At 32.5% G+C, this 22,116-nt stretch overlaps 1 protein-coding gene across 4 annotated transcripts; it reads left to right on the top strand.

Moving 5' to 3' along the window:
* The first annotated feature begins 16,162 nt into the window (after positions 1-16,162).
* On the top strand, positions 16,163-21,245 carry LOC129303296 (transcription initiation factor TFIID subunit 15b-like). 4 transcript variants are annotated; one of them, XR_008591450.1, is made up of 8 exons: positions 16,163-16,599; positions 16,674-16,764; positions 16,903-17,602; positions 17,906-18,056; positions 18,147-18,222; positions 19,370-19,573; positions 19,686-19,735; positions 20,763-21,245. XR_008591450.1 is itself a non-coding variant. In XM_054942516.1 (6 exons), the coding sequence occupies exons 1-6, from the start codon at positions 16,260-16,262 to the stop codon at positions 19,476-19,478; spliced, it is 1,467 nt and encodes a 488-aa protein (XP_054798491.1). In that variant the 5' UTR covers positions 16,163-16,259; the 3' UTR covers positions 19,479-19,864. The 4 variants fall into 4 exon arrangements, 1 of the variants encoding a protein (XP_054798491.1); XR_008591451.1 differs by having other exon boundaries at positions 20,750-21,245; XR_008591449.1 differs by having other exon boundaries at positions 19,370-19,735; positions 20,750-21,245.
* The last annotated feature ends 871 nt before the right edge of the window (positions 21,246-22,116 follow it).

The following is a 22,116-nucleotide window of genomic DNA, read 5'->3' as shown; positions in this document are numbered from 1 at the left end:
TATAACGAGAACAATCAAATTATAAAAAAGTAAAAAATACATGAAAATCAAATTAAACTAAAAACATTACTAGATTGAACAACATCTTGTATCTCTTCAAAGTTATCGAACTCACACAATGCAGTAGTAATTTCTAAGACAGATTGCCCTTGGTTAAGCCAATTTTGAGCACATATAAGTGCTTCAGTCATGTGAGGTGATAATGAGCTTCTATATTGATCAACAATCCTTCCTTTAATGCTAAATGTAGATTCAGATGCAATTGTTAAAACAAGGATTACTAATATGTCTTGTGCCGTCAAAGATAAAATTTTATACTTTGTGGCATTTGCTTTCCACTATGACAGTATATTAAAATCTTTAATAGAGCTAAAGCCAGAGGGGATATCATCAACTATGTTAGCTACTAGATATTTATCCAACTCAAATTTTTAAAGATCAAGAGATGTCCTCTAGGATTGAGATTCTAGCCATTGCATACCTGGGTCGTCATCATCATTGTTACTCATATGAAAAGGCAACCCTGCACTAGAGCCCACACAACTAGACATGAAGGAAACACTTGATTAAGCAGAAAGGCTTCATGAATACTCTTCAAAGAGGTAATAAATGCAATCTTTCACCTTTTACTTCATGTTCCCACAAACTTCAAGGTAATGGAAAATTTGGTTAAATACATAATTCAAATAAACCAATGTGCATCTAGGATCCAAAACCACAACAATTATTAGCAAAGGATTTATATTATCTATCTTCCCCCAATATTTGTCATATTTATTTTGCATGCTCATGCTCATTTCTCCAAGAAGTGGATCAGTATTAATAATGTTATTTTGTAGCAACATTCGGATATGAGTAATTTAGTGGAAGCATAAATTGGATGTGACAGTAGTTGTGCTTGAAAACATTTAGGTTATGTCATAAAACACTTTTAAGAACTTGATAAACGTATGGACATTAATCTAATCAAGGTCCTTTGGATAAGGATGCATAAAAGAGCGATGTTCACCTTCCCTCTCATCATCTTCTATCTTAAAGTGTGCACAATAATCATCATCTTCATAATACATCATATCAAACACTTTTTCAAACTTTAGGGTAGGCTTCTAGCATCAAGTAGGTGGAATTCCAATGAGTATGAACATCCATGCATACAAGACTTTTTGTGTCTATTTTTTCCCCTTCAGCCCACTTTTGAAATTTGAAGAATTGAGAAGGAGAGGAATGCACATACCTCACTGCATTTCAAATCGCATCAAAGCTGTCCTTCAACTCCTTTAAGCCTTCAATAACCACCAAATTCAATATATGTGCACAACACCTTAAATGTATGTGATCACTCCCACATACTAAGCCCTTCCAAGCTCTTATCCTCCTCTTTAAATAAGACAAAGTTGTTTCATTAGAGGATACATTGTCCATAGTCAACGTGAATACTTTTTCAATCCCCAATCTATTAAAGATTCTTCTATTGTCTCCTCAATAGTATCCCCTCTATGATTTACTATCATGTAGAAGCTAAGGATTCTCTTTTGTAGATTCCAATCTAGATCAATGAAATGAGCCGTGACATACATGCAATTAAAGTTTTAGCATGATGTCTAGCAATCAGTTGTAATGGAGACCTGATTAGCACTCTTCTTTAATAGTTGTTTTAGTAACTTCTTTTCACTAAGCTATAGCTACCAAATATCTCTTGCAATTATTATTCTTGATAGAATTAGAAACTGTGGCTCAAACCCTTACTTCTCAACAATTCAAAAAGGTTGGTTATCATAAATAATAAACTCAATAAGAGCTCTTTTGCATTATTTCTCATTGTAAACATGAGGGACTAAGCCTTTTCCTTGCCCACTATTTGTCCCACCAGGTGCTAAGTAATTCAACATGCTTTGCTTTCTATTTGACTCTACCTTGTGAGGGTTTTTGGTGCATTTTGGTAAATGTCTTTTCAAGGAATTGGTTCCATACCTCACAAGCGTAAGTGATGCCATAGTGTTTACAAGCTGCCCTAACCTCTCAATTTGTTTCTTCTAATAGTATTTTCACAAAGTAGTCCTCAAGAAGTCAAAGGCAAAAAAGAGAAAAGAACCAGAAAAGAGTGTAGAATTTGAGAGGAACATTAGATGGGAAAGGAGGTGTTAGTCTACTTGGAGTAATAAGACTACATGCAACAAATATAGGATTTGGGTCAATTGATATATGTTGAGATAGAGGTGTAGGAGTAGAATTCTTTTCATTTTCACCGATAGGAGGAGAAGTAGAATTCACAAATTTAGATTGTGAAGGTGCATGAAGACTAGGACTAGGTGTAGCAGCAGAACACTGGTCTTCCATTTTTTCTCTATGCCAAAAACAAAATACATCTAAACAGTGGAGCTAAAGAAGCCAGAAAAATATATATCAAAGCAAGAAACTTTAAGAAGAAAAAAAATTCTAGAATTAATAGCATTAGCAAAACATCAAACTTCTTGAACTAAATTTCAAAGTGAATAGTCAAATAACACATTTTTAGAAAGCCATTATATATCAGTAAATGACATCAAACAAAAGAGCAGTGGCAATTGGTAAAGCATTAAACTTTCAAAACTCATTTCATATATAGCCAATGAGCTGAAAAGGCAAAAAAAAACTAGAATATAACTATTGTAGAAGCAAAATATTATAGGTAGAAGAACAAAAAATGTTAATTAGGATAAACAAAGAAGAAAAACATATTCATGTTGGATAGGGAGGCGCAGCGGAAGATTAAAATTTTGAAGTCCCTATCATAACATGGACCGAACGAACTCGTTTAAATCAAGGTGGATAGAAGAGTTACTTTTTAATTCTTTAAAGTTGGCACACGTTTCGATCTTAGGAGTTGACAATGCAGATCTGCTCTCTCTACCGGTATCCACACAAATAGCTCTCTAACTTGAATAGTGTGCTGGCGCTCTCAGCGTCCGTTCTTCTTTGAATGTTAATTTTCTTTTCTATAAGGTGTTTCGTGGCTCTCAGAGTGTTTTTGCCATTAGAACTTGTCTAACTCTCTCATCCTTCATAAGGATGTCTCTATCTATATATAGTATATAGATAAGGGTTTTCATCTTCCACTTAAAAGCTCACGAAAATTTAGTTAAATTTATCTCATAAATTTAATCCATAATATCATATCTAATTCGAATTTATCTTATAAATTTAAATTATAAAACTGATATGATATTCTCATTTATCATGCTAGTTATTAAATTTAATCTATCATATAAAATTAAATTTAAAACTAACATAACATAACATAATATAATGCAATATATATCACATATACATATTATATTATATATATATATATATATATATGAATATATATATATATATATTATATTATCTACATTTAATTTTATATATCATATTTGATATTTATATATACACATACATACATACATATATATATATATATATAATTATATTTTGAATTTTATATTTCATATCAAATAAAAAGAAACCTCAAAATGCAAAAATAAATATGGCACAAAGAATAAATGATATGGAAACTAAATTAGATAGTCAATCTGAAGAATTACAAATAGAATTTCAAAAATTATTAAAAAATGAAGAAATAGAAGAAAGAGAAGAATTAGAAAAAAATAAAATAAGAATATAAACATCTCATGAATATATGAACTTCTTAATCCCTAAAGTTTATTGTTGTTTAATTCAGTTGCTTGCTTACCTGCTTTTCTTACTTGCTTTCTTTATCTGTGAGATTGAATAGTTTGAATATTGTTGGCTGATATTGGACGAATAATTACTGTTATTAGCATTAGTCTGATATTAGTTTGTATAATAGTTGGTTTAATATTAATACTAGTTGAAAAGAAAAATAACAAATAATAATGTTAACTGTATTCTTTCAAAGATTATATGCATGTCATTATTTGTATTTTTTTCATTACATTCTTTCTTTATTTCATATGCTTTTTGCTCTAAAGGTTTTGCATATTCTTTAAGTCTTTTTATTTTTTCTCTAGGATTTTCTTTTTCTAACATAATTTGTACTTCTTCTGGTAACATATTTATTATCTAGTTTTCATTTGTATTTGATATTAATTTTGGTAGTTTTCTATAAAATAAATCTAAATAGAATCTTTCTTCTTTTAAATCTTCTAATCTTGCTTCATAATAATATTTTTTGTATTCACATATAAAAGCATTTAAATATTCTGGTTCTAATGAACATAATTCTATTTCATGTAATATTTTTATTGCTTCTTTTTGTTTACTCATCTCATGTATATCCATACTTATTCCTCCAAATTCATTTAATAATACTTTTATATATTTATCGATTAACATAGCATAATATTCTCTTTTACTATTATAGCTTTTATCTAATCTTCTGAATCTTTCTCTATATTCTTGAGGTTTTTTATTCCACTAATTTTTTATATTTCCTAAAAATGTTGCTTCTATTAACATATTTGCAGTGTTTACATCTACATTTTTTCCTATTAATGCTATTAATGTTGCTTTTCCCCATTCTTCTATTACTTGAATATTATTTAAATTACAATCTAAATTTAACCATATTCCTAAATTTGATATTTGTTTACTTTCATATTGTGCTAATGATGTGGGTGTAAATTTATTATTTTTTGGTGTATTAAATGTAGCAAGAAAGGGTATATTATTACATTCTTTTTTATTTTGATTTATAAAATCTGTTTCGTAATATTGTTCTCTTTCATCTGGTTCCATCATTCTTTCATCTCTATATTCTTCAGATATTCTACTTGATTCTACATTTATATTATTATAGGATGGATCATCTAAATTTGGTGCTACAAAATTTTAAGGTATTCCATATTGTTGTTGATCATGAATTACTAATTGTGAATTTTGCATATTTACAAATCCTTCTTCAAAATTATTATTCATGAGATGTTTATATTCTTGTTTTATTTGTTCTAATTCTTCTCTTTCTTCTATTTCTTCTTTTTTTTAATAATTTTTGAAATTCTATTTTATATATATGAATATATATATACATATATATTTTGAAAATATATATATATATATATATTATATTATCTACATTTAATTTTATATATCATATACATATATCATATTTGACACACACACACACACACACACACACACACACACACACACACACACACACACATATATATATATAATTATATTTTGAATTTTATATTTCATATAAATATATATATATATATATATATGTATATAAATATTTATCAAATAAATATTATATTCATATATATATATATAATTCATTTATATATATATATATATATATATAATTCATTCACTTTATATTACATTTATTGAATATAGATATATTTTAGATTCAATGAACTTGGATATTATAACTTAAGTTAGGATGTTCTTGTATGCGACCTTGTAGGCCTATATGAAATTGGCAATAGGTTAATTATGCTATTAGCTCACAAGTCACAAGTGGTTTTTGGCAAGACATTGCAACTACCCAATTCACATGGGGATCAATGATCCAATATAACCTATCATGCAACCATATCACATCCCTTTTGTCATGCAATATTTCGATCAAGTATGAAATACAAAATTATCATTCTCCTTTACCTGACCATTACTTTCTTGATCTCTGAGTAGACTGACAGTAGCAATGAAAAAAAAAACCTTTTCATTGTAGTATAGCCATACATTTTCTCAGTCTTACTTATCGAGGGGCCCAATAATGTCTCTCACTTAATGTGAGGGACAAATTTCATCTTGACCACTCATATTTCTCTGCATGAATATCACTAAACTCAATCATAATCTTTATGGTCACCCAATCAAAGGTGACTTTTGATTAGGTCAAAATTCAGTGGTCATCATGTAGGAATCCATAATGATCTCAAGTTAAAGGGCTTAGTGATATAATTAGATATGAGATAAGCTTATGACTTGTACCATACAGCTTTCTCATATTGGATCAGTCCAGCACCTTATACTCTTTCAAGTGCCTATGACTTTAATTTATATCTCTATAATTAATCAAAGTCCTACTAGTCTTGTTTCATTTATGATCCCTCAAAGATGACCGACCAGGGACATTTAGGACAATCACTATAGTTTGTCCAGGGATACAGTTATCATATTGAACATACAATTTTTGTAATAACAAAAAAGAAACTCATTAAATAATAATGTGCATAGTACAATGATTGGCCCTAGGGCACAATTTCAAACAATTCATACCAAGCAAAGCCACGCAATATGAGCTCGAAGAAGAAGAAACAAGTTGTGTTTGATCTAAAAAAGAAAAGCAATAGCCACCAAGCCACAATTCTGATAAACACAAGGTCAAAGAAGAAGAAAAGCAACAGCCATGAGCACTACAGCTTATCAGAGACAGAGTTCTTGAGTTTGAAGAAGAAACCAAGATCATCTTCAAGCCACGATTGTCTATAAATGCAAGCTAAAGAAATACTACAGCTAGGTCAATGGCGTCCTTGAGCAATAGAGTTGTTAAAGCTAGAGGCCTATGACAAGTCGGGGACTGCTAAGTGTTAACTAGAATGAGAGGCAAAGTGATAGAACACATTTGTTACCCACTTTTATTTGTCAATTAGGACCATTTTATTAATGATTTATCACCTTCAAGTGCACACATTGCATTAGATTTGGAACTTTGCCTAAGTTTCTAATATCAGTGCACTAGGGGCATTTTGGTCCAAAAAATGAACTTTTGAGAAAATGTACAAGAAAAATTGACAAAGTGCATTTTATGTCCAGTTGATGAATGGTGAAATTATATTTTTAAAATTCATTTTAGTTTGGGAGTAATTAAATAAAAAAGTCAACACTTTCTTAAGTGTCTTAGTTTGTCCTAGTTTTTGGTTTGCCTTTGTGTGAAAATTTTTATATAATTTTGTGCAGCCTAAAAATTGGTTAATTTAATAAATTCTCCCTTCTAATTATGAATTTAATTCTGGACATGAATTAGATTTTATTATATCATATGCTATTTAATTGAATTATGTGATTTATGTGACATAGGTGGCATGTGACTTGTGCATCAATTGGGCAATTGAGGTCAACACTCCTTGAGGACAATGGCTGATGGTTTGCACGTGAATTATGATTATTTTGAGGGATTAGATCAGCTAAAATGATGTGGATGACACATGGGAAATTAGGCACACATTGGAATCATCTACAAACCAATAGGAAGTTGCCACCTTGCAAGTGTGACAAGGCTCCCATTTACATTTTAATTTCTTTTTCCTTATTTTAATTAAGCTTCAGCTGATGGGAGACACCAAGGAGCACGCCATTTTAAGCCTCAAATGGGATCCAACACATATCTCATTCATCTTCCACATTCTCTCTCTCTTGTTCATAGTGTTCTTCATTTTCTCTCTTTTGTTCTTCATTTTCCAGCACCCTAACCTCCATTTTCAGCCACCAAACCTCCACAAAACTCATACCATTCTTCTCCTCTCTTCCTTTTCGTTCCATCCCTTCCATTTTCACAAGGATTGAAGCTCATTTCCATCATTCAAGAGATATGGAGTTTGGCCTTCACAAGCAATCACTAGGGTTCTTGAAGATGAAGATTGGCTAAGTTTCTTTGTGGAATCCTAGAGAGATGAAGATGGAGGATGAGTCTTGAGCTTCAAATTGGCTAAGTTCTTTTGTTTCCTATCCTCTTCTCTTTTTACTAGATGGTTAGATTCCTTAATCTAGGGTTTAATCATCTTAGCTTATAAATTCTAATTTGAATTTGATGTTGATGTAAAGAGAGAGGATTGTTTCATTTAATTTCTTCCTTGGACAGCCATGACTGAATTTTGCCACTCTTTGTTTGGCACATAATCTTGTGTTTTTCAATTAGTGAATATCTTGTGTTAATATTGCATAATCTTGTGGTGTTAATGCTTGTGTTGTTGAGTAGCTTGACATAATCTTGTGGTTGCTCAATTTATGTGTTTCACTATGGCTGTTGAGAGAGGATTTTGAGTGAATCACTTGGCTAATGTTTTCACTAATTGGTTAATTGAACTAGGGACTTTAATCTAAGACCTAGGGAGGTTAGCTAATTAGGTTAATTGGCTTAGGATAATTTTCTTAAGTCATGACAGCTTTAGTCAAGAGGAAAGGGAAGCTAAACTTAGCCTAATCATGAGAAGATAATGAGTCCAAAATCAATTAATCTCTAGGGTTCCATTATTGTAAAAAGGGAAGTTCATTTCACTCACTTTCACTAGCATTTTAATTACTTGCACATAAGGTAATTAGTTTAGATAATTAGCTAGGTAACTAAATTCCTACAAACTTTGGTTGATTTATTTCACTAGATAACTTTCAATTAGACTTAAAACCATTCCTTGGGAGATGACCTAGGGTTGGCCCTATATTGCATTAGGGTTAGCTTTAGTGTAATTTTGAGGATAAGCGACTAATTTCCTATCACAAAGGATTTTGAATGGGTGAAGAGTGGAGACTCTAAATCTGAGACCATGAGTTATGACTGGAGAGTGTAGAGAAATTAGGTTAGAGTTTCTACTTTCTACTATGTGAGTATGTGTACATGACTACAGACACTTTTCTTCTTTCTTGGAATTTCAAAATGAGAAGGCAGTGGCAGAGGCAAACAAAATTGGAATAGAGTTAAAAAAATTAAATTTTACAATTACACCCATAGCTGGGCGAGACAAGGGGCTGCAAATTAACTTATACTTTTTTTATTTTTTATTCACCTAAGGTCGGGTCAAGTGGCATTGTCCAACACTTCAACCCTAACCCTAGCCCTGCCCGATGGTTTAACCTAACTTGACCATGCCTTATTCAGGTAGCTTTTTCATCCACGAGGTTGGACATTTTTATATTTGGGTTGGGTTGGGCATACCGGGTTTTCAGGCACCCTAAACAGCCCTAGCTCTGACTAGGATCACTATCACCACTATGAGCAATCTCTATAGTTGGTTGGCTATAAGTAACCTTTGTAGTTGGTTGACTTTAAGTAACCTTTATAGATGACTGGCTCAGAGCACCATTAGTAGGTTTACTTTGATTCTTCTCTATGTTCTTAAAAATAAAACATAAACAACTATAAATAAGACATAATTCAAATAATACAAAATAAATAAAAAATAAAGAATTCTAAATAAAGGATAATTCAAAATTAGAAAACTAATATTAATTTTAAAATTAAATTCATATGGAGATATTCTCACATATCCCTTTATGGTGATTACTTCGTGTGGCATATTTGTCATCTATCTCATCTACATTTAAATTGGGTAGTCTTGATGAGAAGGTAAGAGTTTTAGAGATATCAAAGCCTGTTTTATTCTTATCATCACTACTAATCACCCTTTTTCCTTCGAGAGCTATTGACTAACTTTTATTACCGGATCGATGACATAGAAAACTTGTTTTGCTTAGTCTGCCATAATAAATGGCTCCTCTCCATAAGTTAGTCTTCTAAATTCAACCAATACAAATCCTAACTTATCCTCTTGCATGCCATTGATGTCAACCCACTTGCATTTGAAAACAAACACTTTAAATTTTATATAGTCATCCTCTAAAATCTTTTCAATAATCCTAAAATAAGACATAGAGGCCATTTCTGGACTCCTATCTTTCTTACTTGAGAAGTGCATAGCTTTAACCATTATCATAACTCTATTATTTTGCACAATACTCTTCTCATCAAGAGGCTATATAAAAGAAATTACTATTAATATCGTATGCACTCTAGCTTATCATATCTACATTAAGACCCTCTGCTAACCATTTAATCGTATCAAAAACACTATCTTCATTTAAGACTTTTTGTTTAAACCAATATGCAAAAGTCCTATTATGGTCTTTCAAGAATCTTTATTCAGTCATTCTTAGCCGATTGCATTCTACCCTTAGAAGTTCTTTATGTGTATCTATGTAACTTCAAACTTCACCAATATTATTCAAGATATATAAATGTACTTCTTGCACTTCTTCATGATTCATGCTCTTCACCGATACCTCATATGTGCCTTAACCTAATTGCCTCCTCTCTTGATGAGATTTAAGAAGCCCAAATAGTTCTATATTTGACACATAATCAGAACAAAAACTCCGTGGCTTCTTCAGCAACATATTTTTGAACAATAAGGATTCTTCACATACTAAGAATAACATTGATGTCTTTCACTCATTCATAGACTTGCTCCCTAGTCAAAGTATCTGAAGCATGAAGACACACTTGGTGACCATGAAAAGCTTTATGATAAGGGTGATTTTGTCTAAGAAATCTTTGATGGCTAATGTAGATCGTCTTCCTTCCATGTTGCAGTTGATGATAGCATGTGCCTTCCTCATAAATTGGACATGCTTTTTGACCCTGGACATTGTACCTAGACAAATTTTCATATGCAGGAAAGTCATTTATAGTACAAAAGATCATAGCATGTAACTTAAAATTCTTCTTTCGATTTGCATCAAACACATCCATACCTACCTCCTACAACTCTTTCAAGTCTTCAATCAAAGGTCTTAAGTAAATATCAATATCATTTTTAGGTTACTTTGGTCTTGAAATCAACATGGATATCATCATATACTTCTGTTTCATGCATAACCGAGGTGATAAGTTATAAATCACCAAAAGAACAGCCCATGAGCTATGTTTACTGCTAAGGCTACCGTAAGGATTCATTCCATCAGTAGAAAGTCTAAGCCTTAGATTCCTTAGTTCATTGCTAAATTTAGGAAACAATTGATTAATTTTCTTCCACTAAAAAGAATCGGCTAGATGTTAAAGTTTTTTCATTGAAAATCCTCTCATCTGCATGCCACCTCAAGTTCTTCACATCATTAATATTCACAAACAAGGGCTTGAACCTTGGTATAATCGGAAGATACCATAAGCCCTTTACAGGAGCTCCCTTCTCTTTGTATCGTGGTGCTTCATATTTTGGACACCTCTCCTCCCCTTCAAGCTCTTCCATATACAGCACACAATCATTAGGGCATGCATGCATCTTTTTAAAATTCATACCCATTTAGCACAAGATCTTTTTAGCATCATAATAATGATTTGGTAATACATTTCTTTTTGGAAATATTATTTGGAGTAATTCTAGCAACCATGTAAAACTCTAATCACTCTACCCAACTCTTGCCTTCAACGTAACTTTTAACACCCTAAACAACAGACTAAAGTTAGTAGGTCCTAGGTATAAAGGCCTCTTTATATCAATGCACAAGTTATCATATATATGCGCTCATTTAAAGGCCTCTTCCCAACATAACGGATCATGTCCTCTAATCGATCTTCATCTATATCTACTTTATCATCAAGATTATTATCAACTTTCATATATTGGGATGTACCACTATGATTTTCTAATCATTTACCATGCCAAATCTATACTGTATAATTCTTGCAAATCCCATCGCAAATTAAGTGTTCTCTTATTTCAACAACACTTAGTCCCATCTCATTCAAGCAATTTACATAAGGACAATGTAATCTCTCACTATTGTCAACAACATTTTTCTTAACAAATTCCTTTACCCTATTATCATACGCATCACTTGTTTGTTTAGTATTCATCCAACTACGATTCATATGTTACCACCTAAAGGAGAATAAAACTAATGTGCATGTTATTGTCTTCAAACTATTTCAAAAAAAATATAAATTCCTAATTAATTTATGATTTTAAGTAAGTTAGGAAAATAATAGATTTTAAAAAATTTCGGCAGAATCTCTCCTAACAATTAGACCTCTAAAAGTTTTTAAAAATTTTAAAAGAGAAAATTTATAATTTTACACCAAATAAATAATCATATGTAACACCTAAAGTCTTGTGAAGCCACTAACAGCACTCCCTGTAACAATTAATATCAATAAAATTTTGAAATATTTTTCCTAGATATTAAAAATCCAAAAATAACAACAACAATAGCAACAACAATTTTACATAATAATAATAATAATAATAATAATAATAATAATAATAATAATAATAATAATAAAAGTAATTCAACAAAAATTATTTAAAAATAATTAAAAATAAAACTATAATTAAATAATAATTAATATATATAAATTAATAATTAAAAAAGGTACCCAGAGTAATGGAAAAGGAGCAACGAGGAGGAGTAATGAGTGACGAGATGAAAAGGAGGAGGAGGGGGTTAGGGGAGAGGCTAACAGAGGGATAGGACGAAAGGGACTGAGACAAGAGAGAGGGGAGGGGGTGATGAAAGAGGAGAGGGAAGGGGTCGATGACTAGGGGAGGGAGGAGGGGGCGACGGAGGCTGAGATGAGGGCGGGAAGGGGCCGACGAGGGAGAGGATGCTGGAGGAAGAAGATGAAGGGATGGAGAGGAGGGAGGAGGAAGACAATGGGGGTAGTTTTATATATATATATATATATACACATATTTAAATCACTTTCAACAACTGGTGCAAGTTACCTGCTGTTAAACGTTTCTCATTATTCCTTCAACAAAGTCATTATTTATCCAAACACTAACCATGATCTTATAAAAACCTTGTATAGTTATGGCCTTATTTATTCAATATATCCTTCTAATAATATGTTAGAAATATCAAAACTTTCAGAGTCAATTAAGGAAGCTGCCAAACATTATTTTGGAATAGTAACTCAATACTGAGTCTTCATTCGGTGTTACTCAACAATAGCTAAAATAACTCCTGAAAAATTCTATCCTCCAATTAATCTGATTAAGTTTGGGACAATAAGAAGACCATTTGAGTATGAGCAGAAGAAAAAGAAGATATTATGAATGATAAAGACCTCAGATACAAGATCTCCACTATCAGAGCACGAGAAATACATATAATTTTCCAGGAACTCAATAGGACAACTACAGCAGAAGAAGAACAGTGGACCTACTTCATTGGCCCAACAACATGTATCTTCCTAGTAGGAAGAAATAGTAAAAATTCAAGAAGTTTCAATAATTGGTACTAAAGACTAAGAAATAATTTGATGGATAATGATGAAGAGACAAAGAAGAAAATATGTCAAGTATTGTCAAAGTATGTTATCCATAAATGTAAATATTGTGATGAAAAAAGAGAAGCTGACAAAGACTATGAAGACCCTTCTATCAACATGAATATTCTGGATTAGCCTGCCGACAAATAAAAGAAGACTGAAGAAGATGGAAGAAGAAAAAGTCAAAAAGACTAAGAGCTAAAAAGAAGCCTAAACCTATATTGTCTCTTGTAATAATTACTCTAACTTTCCATTTTGTCAAAAAGCCTAAGAAGTTTAAGTCTAGCTTTTTCATTTTGTCAAAAGTAGTTTTGTTTTCTTGTAATTATTAGAGTTAAAATTAACCAAGGTTATGTAACTAGGGTTAGAATGCCAACTCTATATAAAGCCATGTAATCTCTGAAGCAACACACATATGAGAACCTTAAAGCTTTCTTGAGCACTTAAGTTCTCTGTCTCCTTGTAACCTTGTCCTTTTACTATCAATAAAAGTATTTTGTTCATTTATTTCCTTCTTTGCAAGTATTGAAGATTAAAAAGTATGGCTGAGTAATTTCCTTTTAGGGGTTAAGGGAGGATTATTATCTAATACTTAACAAAAGTTTTGGATTTTCGCAATGATCCTATAAGAGAAATTACTGGTTATGTATTGTTATGGCTACGCCTCCAGTAGAAAATAAAGGAAGGCTGTGCTATGCTAGTCTGAAGGAAATGGTTCTGTGAAAGGTCTATAGCCAAGCTTTTGAGACTGCCGGCTTGTTAATCTCAGTATGAAAGAGAACTGAGAACTTTTCATGTTCTGCTATTACTCGGACCAGTATCGGTCAAACTTTATAGCAATACATAGCCAGTTGTTTCAGTTATGATAAAGGTTTTGCATATTCTTTAAGTCTTTTTATTTTTTCTCTAGAACTTTCTTTTTCAACATTATTTGTACTTCTTCTAGTAACATGCTTATTATCTCTTTTTCATTAAAAAGATATTCTAAATCTTTTATATTTTCATTTATATAACAACCTAATTGTTTCATTAAAAACATATTTGTCCAATTTGCTTGATTACTTATACTATCTCCTTCTCCTCCTAATAAGAAAGGTATTAAAATACATGATAAATTTTCTACTGGTATATAAGAACTTTTTGGAATTTTATTTTGCTCCACTTCATATATTTTTGGTTCAATTGTTTTTATGATATTCGTGGGGAAACTTCTTCTAATAATTGTATTATTGAAAAACAAATACTTAGAAAGATTAAAAATTTTCTAGTATTTCTTTGTCTTATTGGTGTTGAATAATATATTTTAGTTTCTCTTCCTATATATTCGTTAATTGCCAAAATTAATCCTATTCTTGTTTCTAAACTTTCTAAATCTTGTTCTATTAACCAATTTAAAAATATAGATATCATAATTGAAATTATTTGAATAACTATTTGCCCAATTGCAGTACTATCAGCCAAACTATTTAGCAATTCAAAATATTCAAAATAACAGATAGGTAAAGCAAGTAAGCAGTTAGGGAAAACAGGAAAGCAGGTAACTGAGTTAAATAACAATAAACTTTAAGGATTAAGAAGTTCATATTATCTTTCTCTTAACATCATTTTGACCTTTTGCTTTGATACCATAACTAAAACAGATGGCTATGTATTACTACAGGGTTTGACTGACACTGATTCGGGTCATAGCAGAACATAAAAGGTTCTCAGTCCTCTTTCATACTGAGATTAACAAGTCGACAGTCTCAAAAGCCTGGCTATAGACCTTTCACAGAACCACTTCCTTTAGACCAACACAGCACAGCCTTCCTTCGTTTCCTACTGGAGGCGTAGCCATAGCAATACATAATCAGTAATTCTCCTTATAAGATCATTGCAGAAATTCAAAACTTTTGTTAAGTATTAGATGATAATCCCCCCTTAACCTCTAAAAAGAAATTACTTAGCCGTACCTTTTAATCTTCAATACTTGCAAAGAAGGAAATAAATGAACAAAATACTTTTATTGATAGTAAAAGGGCAAGGTTATAAGGAGGCAGAGAACTCAAGTGCTCAAGAAAGCTCTAAGGTTCTCAGATGTGTGTTGCTTCAGAGATTACATGGCTTTATATAGAGTTGGCATTCCAACCCTAGTTACATAACCTTGGTTAATTTTAACTCTAATAATTACAAGAAAACAAAACTACTTTTGACAAAATGAAAAAGCTAGACTTACACTTTTTAATCTTTTTGACAAAATAAAAAGTTAGAGTAATTATTATAAGAGACAATATAGGTTTAGGTTTCTTTTTAGCTCTTAGTCTTTTTGACTTTTTCTTCTTCCATCTTCTTCAGTCTTCTTTTACTTGTTAGCAGGCTAATTCAGAATATTCATGTTGATAGAAGGGTCTTCATAATCTTTGTTAGCTTCTCTTTTTTTATCACAATATTTACATCTATGGATAGCATATTTTGACAATACTTGACATATTTTCTTCTTTATCCCTTCATCATTACACATCAAATTATTTTGAAAAAAATGATAATAAAATCCTTTAAAATTATATAAATGATAATTTGATTCCTCGAAGTATTATAGTTTCACCGAAATTTCTAAGGACTTTCGTGTCAATAAATTTTAAAGTGAAAAAATTATTTTTCTCTTATTAAAAATAACAAACCTCAATTATAACTTTTGCTTAAAAAATATCAATTTTTATTTTGTAAATCACAAGAATTTAATAAAAAAATTATAACTTATCAAGTGTAATTTTTGTTGAAAAACTTCTTAAAATAATAAGTATTAATTATAATTTTTGCTTAAGGAATAACAACTTTTATTTTGTGAATCGTAAAAGTTAAATAAAAAATCTTAACTTATTAAATGTAATTTTTATTATTAAAAAATAAATTCTCAAAATAATAAGTCTTAATTATAACTTATATTTAAAGAATGATAATTTTTATTTAAAAAATTATAATAATTAAATAAAAAATTATAATTTATCAATAAAAATAAAATATTTTTTAATATAAAATTTATAGACATATAAATATTTAAAATTTTAATAAAATTATCATATATTGAGTGATTAAATTATCGTTTATATAATTTCGACAAGAAGTCGGCAAGGTGATTTTTTTCACTCAATATCATGAAAATAATACCTACATTACAGTCACGATCCTTTTTCGTGCCCCTCTTGTAATAATCAATTAATTATCTCACCGAACGTTTACTCCTCTCATTCTTGCTCGGCGTCTGACAAACCTAGATTGGATCATGTCTGGAACGTATGATCAAGGTGGCGGTGGCGGTACTGCGCTTCCACCTTACGGAGCTGGTGGTGGATATCAAGGAGGTAGCTATGGTGGTGAAGGTGGCTATGGAGGCGGAGGCTATGGAGGAGGCAACGTTGCTGGCGGCTATGGCGGTAATGACGGTGGGGGCTATGGGGGTAAGGGGAGGGGCGGCGGCTTTGGCGGTAATGATGCTGGAGGGTACGGAGGCAGGGGAAGCGGTGGTTATGGTGGGAGAGGCAGCAGCGGAGGTCATGGGGGTCGAGGAGGAGCAGGAGGTTATGGTGGTCGAGGGGGAGGAGGAGGAGGTTTTGGTGGTCGAGGTTTGTACTTTGGTGATTGCAGTTTTGATTTTTACTTTTTAGCCGATCATGCCCTAATTGGATGTAAATTTCAGGTGGTGGATATCAAGGAGGAGACCGTGGTGGACGAGGAGGTGGCCGTGGTGGAGGTGGGAGAGACGGAGATTGGCGTTGCCCAAACCCTAGGTTTGAAATCTTGCATTCTGATATATTTTACGAGGCTTTATTGGAGTTGTCTTTTTCTAGTCTGGAGTAATTAAAAAATGGGTATTCTCTTGTGGATTCTCACGTATTTTTATTTGATGGGAAATTTAATAATTGTAGCTGTGGAAACCTGAATTTTGCGAGAAGGACTGAATGTAACAAATGCGGTGCACCGTCCCCCGCTGGTGCTGGTGATCGTGGTGGCAGTGGTGGTGCAGGTGGTTACAATAGAGGAGGAAGGGACGGGGGATATGGCAATAATCGAGGGGGTAGATCTGGTAACTATGAGGGAGGAAGAGGTAATGACTATAATAGGGGCAGTGGTGATTACAATGATGGAAGGAGGGGAGGCAACAGGGACCATTCTTTCAGTGGTAGAGAAGATGGTGGCTATGGTCAAGTGCCTCCTCCTACAGCCCAATCTTATGAAGGTGCGGGTGGAAACTATGCACCAACTTTCAATTCATATGATGGGAATGTAAATTATGGCTCAGAAGCAGTACCTCCACCTCCAACCTATACTGTTGGACCCACTTCATACCCTCCATCCTACGGTGGTAACATGGGTGGTTATGGTGGTGACAATTCAGTTGATGCACGGAGTGGTGGTCGGACTGGGCCACCAGCTGGATATGATGGTAGTTATAATGCTGGTAATCGAGGCGGATATGGTGGACCTCCTGCCGAGCTCACATCTAAGGTGAAGCAGTGTGATGAGAATTGCGGGGAGTCCTGTGACAATTCTAGAATCTATATATCAAACTTACCACTGGATGTGACAATTGAAGAGCTGAGAGATCTTTTTGGAGGCATAGGACAAGTAATATCCTCATCTGTTTACTTTCCCACAGGCTCATTTTATAGAGGGTGCTTTTTTAGCAAGCTTTTTTCTGGGTATCCTATGCATGCTTGTTTGAGTTAAGGAATAATGACAGATTCTATTTTACATTAGAAATGCTTTTCTCTGTTCTTTAGAAGATAAATAAATTATCTAAAATTTATTTCTCTTTTACAACTGTTGAGGCGGAATGTGGCAGTGAGTTTGTTGCATTACTATTGTGTCTATCTATTTAGTTTTGTAACGCGTGAATCACTGTACTAACAGCATTCTCCATTGATATAGGTTGCTAGGATAAAGCAGAAGAGGGGCTATAAAGATCAGTGGCCCTGGAACATAAAAATATACACGGATGAGCAAGGCAATAATAAGGGTGATGCTGTTCTTTCCTATGAAGATCCATCTGCTGCACACTCTGCTGGTGGTTTCTACAATAGTATGTCATCTGGCTTCTATTCTGTTTTAGATTTTCTATATTTGGATTGTTTCTCATGTAACAAAAATAATTATGAATCTTGCATTTTAGATTATGATTTGAGGGGTCACAAAATCAGTGTGGCCATGGCAGAGAAATCCGCACCAAAGGCTCCACCTGCATATGGGTATCTTTGATCAATCCTTCTTACATTCTTTTTGTCACCTATGCACACACTCTGAATTGTAATGTTATTCATGTGCCCTTGGGGATTGTTGCTGTTTGTGACGAGTGGAGTTGTGATTATGTTGATTCATTTTGGGCAATTAATTGCTAAATGAAAAAATTGTGCTTGCTCTTCTTGTTCTTTATCTTGGTTCTTTTTTATGGGTTAACGGTTGTAAAGGATTTATTTGTTGAAGTGTTGGATGGTCTATCTGCAATGATGTCATGCGTCATTAGTGGTTGGTGGTGTTAGTGCTTCAATTCTCTGCAGCCTGGATGATACTCTGTGCTGTCATCTGTGACTGAGCTGACTGCCGTGGTGGCTCCAGTCTGTGGGGCAATGGCATCAGCTATGGTCGTGCTTGTTTTCAATAATTTCCCTATGGCATCTGCTGGAGCTTTGGGTTTTGCTTATTGGACCTCTTCTCACATTTGTTGGCTTTTATTTCCCAGGGTCATAGGGGTCATTTTCTTCATGACTGAAACTAACCAACAAAGACCCTAAAATATTGAAAATGTTGAACAAACTTTAGAAACTCACACAGTAGTACATGCAATCACTATTTATGAGTCTTGTCGTTTTAATGACATTATAATCTACTGTTTATGGATTTTTGCCAATCCTTTCCTGATTTTTTCTTAGTTGAAAAAGAGTTTATATTCTGATATTTGGATAAGTTGTCCAACTCCACTGTATTTCTTAGCCTCTCTGAAATATGACTTGTAGTTTTTTTTTTGCACCATACCTTGCCCCTGCTCCTAATTTATTCCTTTTATCTCTTTTCACTATTAAAGCTTCCTTCTGTTACTAAAAGAGTATAATTCTAACTTTGATTGTCGATGTCCACCTAAATGCTGAGGAAGTCTAAGCTAGCTCAGTTTCCATTTGGTTTTTATTCTTTTCCTGTGACATGAAACAAGTAGAAAAATATGTATGTTCTCATCTTCTTTATCGGTTAACTGGAAGGATGTGTTGCAATCTGATAGCCATTTTCACAGTTTACTTGACCATATAAATGATCAATATATTGGTATATGATATTGGCTGACTGGCTAGTCCATTTTTTATTTTATTTTTAAATATAAATAGTTCTGCTTCTATCGTGCAGGGGCAACAGGGGTGGATATGGTGGACGCAGAGATAACTACAGAGATGGCGGAGGTTCTGGGCCTGATAGGCGTGACAACTTTGGCGGGAGCCGATCGCGTCCATACTGAGAACATCAGCAAGGAGTCATTTTATGTACTATGATTTGTGGTCTGAGGGATTTATTATGTTCAGTTGGCTGGTCTCTTGAAATGGAAGCAAAGAGGTAGGTTAATACTAGCAACCTCTTTGCTCCTTATTGTTCCATTTGTCACTAGCTGGAGGGTTATTACTCTTAGGCAGGGGTTAATTAAATTATGTCGATGTTTGTTTTTTAGAGCCAGGTGGATAGTCTCCAACTTGCTGCTATGGTATGTTGAATTTTAAGGTGAGTGCTGCTTTCCTGTAATCATACTTTACTCATACTTGGAAATTGACATGTCTATAATGGAAGGCATGTCATAGTTTCATGGATCAATGATGGATCCTAATTAAAAAGCATCTAAACTTTGATTTATTTTGCCGGGAAAAATATGCTACTATCTATCCAATACGGGCTATTTTTCTTTTGGTTAATGGATGAGGACTAGTGTCCTTGTTGCATATTTGGTCTCCAGGAGTTCGGGTTGCTGGATGACTGCATGGAGAATTTTACTGTTTGAATGTGTTGTAAAGCAGTCCTAGCTTATAATATGGATAGTTAATATTGTTAGTAAATAATGCAGTGAGGTTGTTACATGCCTTTTTTGTTTGTGCTTTTTCAAGTAACATTTGTATTTGAAATTTTCTTAAACTAAGTTATGACTAGAATATTATGTATTTTGTTTCATTTATATTGATAACATTATCTACAATAACAGTTGTAATAGAATAAGCCCATGGGCAACAGCTACGGCTGTACAATGACTGGGTTAGACTGTGGGTTGATACTCTACCTGAGGGATGTCTAAAAACACTTTGGGCCACACTTTGTTGGTTGAGGACTGGTCCAGCCTAAGTCACTAATTTGACTATCGGTTCAACTAGTTAGACTACAAAAATAAAGACCTGCTAACTTTTTTAGTTTAATATGCGGTCTGGCTTTTAAAACATTGGTTGGATGAGACTGAGCCTAGTCTCTTGGGTCGGGAGACTAGTCTGCTTGACCAACAGTTTTTAACCCCCAAGAACCTTGAATGGGCTTCCAGAACAAATGGAAAATTCTATGGAAAAAGGAGGGGTACAAAGAAGGAGAGCAACTAAGATCTAGCGTAGAAGGGAAGTCAACAAAATTAGTGCAAATTATTAATTTTTTCTTTTTCATTCTACACGACAGTTGATTGACACATTATAGAATGAAAACCAAATTTGCACACTGAAAGAAATCAATACACACAAAATCACCAGAAGAATAATTTTGAAGGCTTGTGGAGCAGATCTTCAAATGAAGTTACATCAGTGAAGCAACCCAAAAGTGACGAGGACAGACTTGAGCAGCTTGGATACGAAAGCCTGGATATGAATCGAGCCTTAGCGACAAACAGAGATCTATGAAGAACATAAATTGTTGGCAGCATCAACTTGAAAGGCAGCGCTGTTATTGAAGAGAGGATATGTGTATGATGTCCTAGGATAGAAGGCCCCCCCCCCCCCCAAAAAAAATTAGCAAAACCGCATGGTAACATTCAAATAGAATTATATTAGTTTTAAGCAAATGGTCTTGTGCATTGTATAGAGAATGAAATAGGAGTGTGTCCAACTTATATCCATTCCAATTGATTCCATATCCTCTTGATGGGACTCATCCTGGCTTGAAAACAATGAGGATGGGACTTTATGGGATGGGATAGAAAAGGGGTTTGGGACAGGATGAGATGTTGTGTCTTGAATGTTATATATATTATTTTTTATTTTAAAAATATACATTAAATATATTAATTATATTAACATAAATTATATTTATATTAATTATATCAATTATAATTTCAATACGTGCAGTTAAGGTTGTTAAACTTATGAGTTTAAGTAAATTTATGATGGAGATATAAATTCAAAATGTAAGCTTAGATTGTAAACTTTTATGAGTTTACTTCTATTAATAAATAGTCTTTAAAAGTATATTATTAAATAATTAAAATATAAAATATGATCATGATTTAATTTAAATATATTTCAAGTAAAAATTACTAAAATTAAATTTATTTACATTCATAAATTATGATACTCAATATAGAAATTTTAAAATGGGGCAACTTATTTTTTGTATTGTTTGTTTTTTTTATTAATATTAGTTTTTGGTTTTTTTAGTTTTATCTTTCATTGAATTAGATCTTATCGTTTCTATAAATTAAGTTCTACATAATATATAGATATATTGCTCAACGAGTTTATGAGTAGATTGATACAATTTTATAAGTTAAAAACGTAAAAATAGTAAACTCAAAGTCAACTAATGAGTTTTATTGAGTTTTGACTAATTTGAGTTTATGAGCGAGTTAACATGATTTTATAAGTTAGAAACGCAAAAGCGATAAGCTCAGAGTCAAACTTGAGAGTTTGACAATAATGCGTGTAATTTTTATTTTAAATTAAAATTTTTTTATTGATAATTTTAATAATATAGAATAAACAGGATGATATTTTTCTCTATAATATATTAATATAATTTATTCTTATATTTATTTATTTAATAACTTTTATTTATATCATATTTCTTACTTTATTTTTAAAAGAGTAATTAGATTAATACATACCAAATAAAGTAGAAGAACAATAATGTGATGTTGCGTT

Source organism: Prosopis cineraria, unplaced genomic scaffold (assembly GCF_029017545.1).
Source record: "Prosopis cineraria cultivar Desert tree isolate PC_DT_omini unplaced genomic scaffold, ASM2901754v1 PC2, whole genome shotgun sequence".
Taxonomy (NCBI): domain Eukaryota; kingdom Viridiplantae; phylum Streptophyta; class Magnoliopsida; order Fabales; family Fabaceae; genus Prosopis; species Prosopis cineraria.
The sequence above is the reverse complement of the archived record's forward strand: the minus strand, read 5'-3'. Positions and strand labels throughout refer to the sequence as shown.

Coding starts and splice junctions, on each gene's coding strand:
- LOC129303296 (XM_054942516.1), top strand. CDS start 16,260: ATGTCTGGAACGTATGATCAAGGTGGCGGTGGCGGTACTGCGCTTCCA. Junction 16,765..16,902: donor TGGCGTTGCCCAAACCCTAG/GTTTGAAATCTT, acceptor TAATAATTGTAG/CTGTGGAAACCTGAATTTTG. Junction 18,223..19,369: donor AAGGCTCCACCTGCATATGG/GTATCTTTGATC, acceptor TCTATCGTGCAG/GGGCAACAGGGGTGGATATG.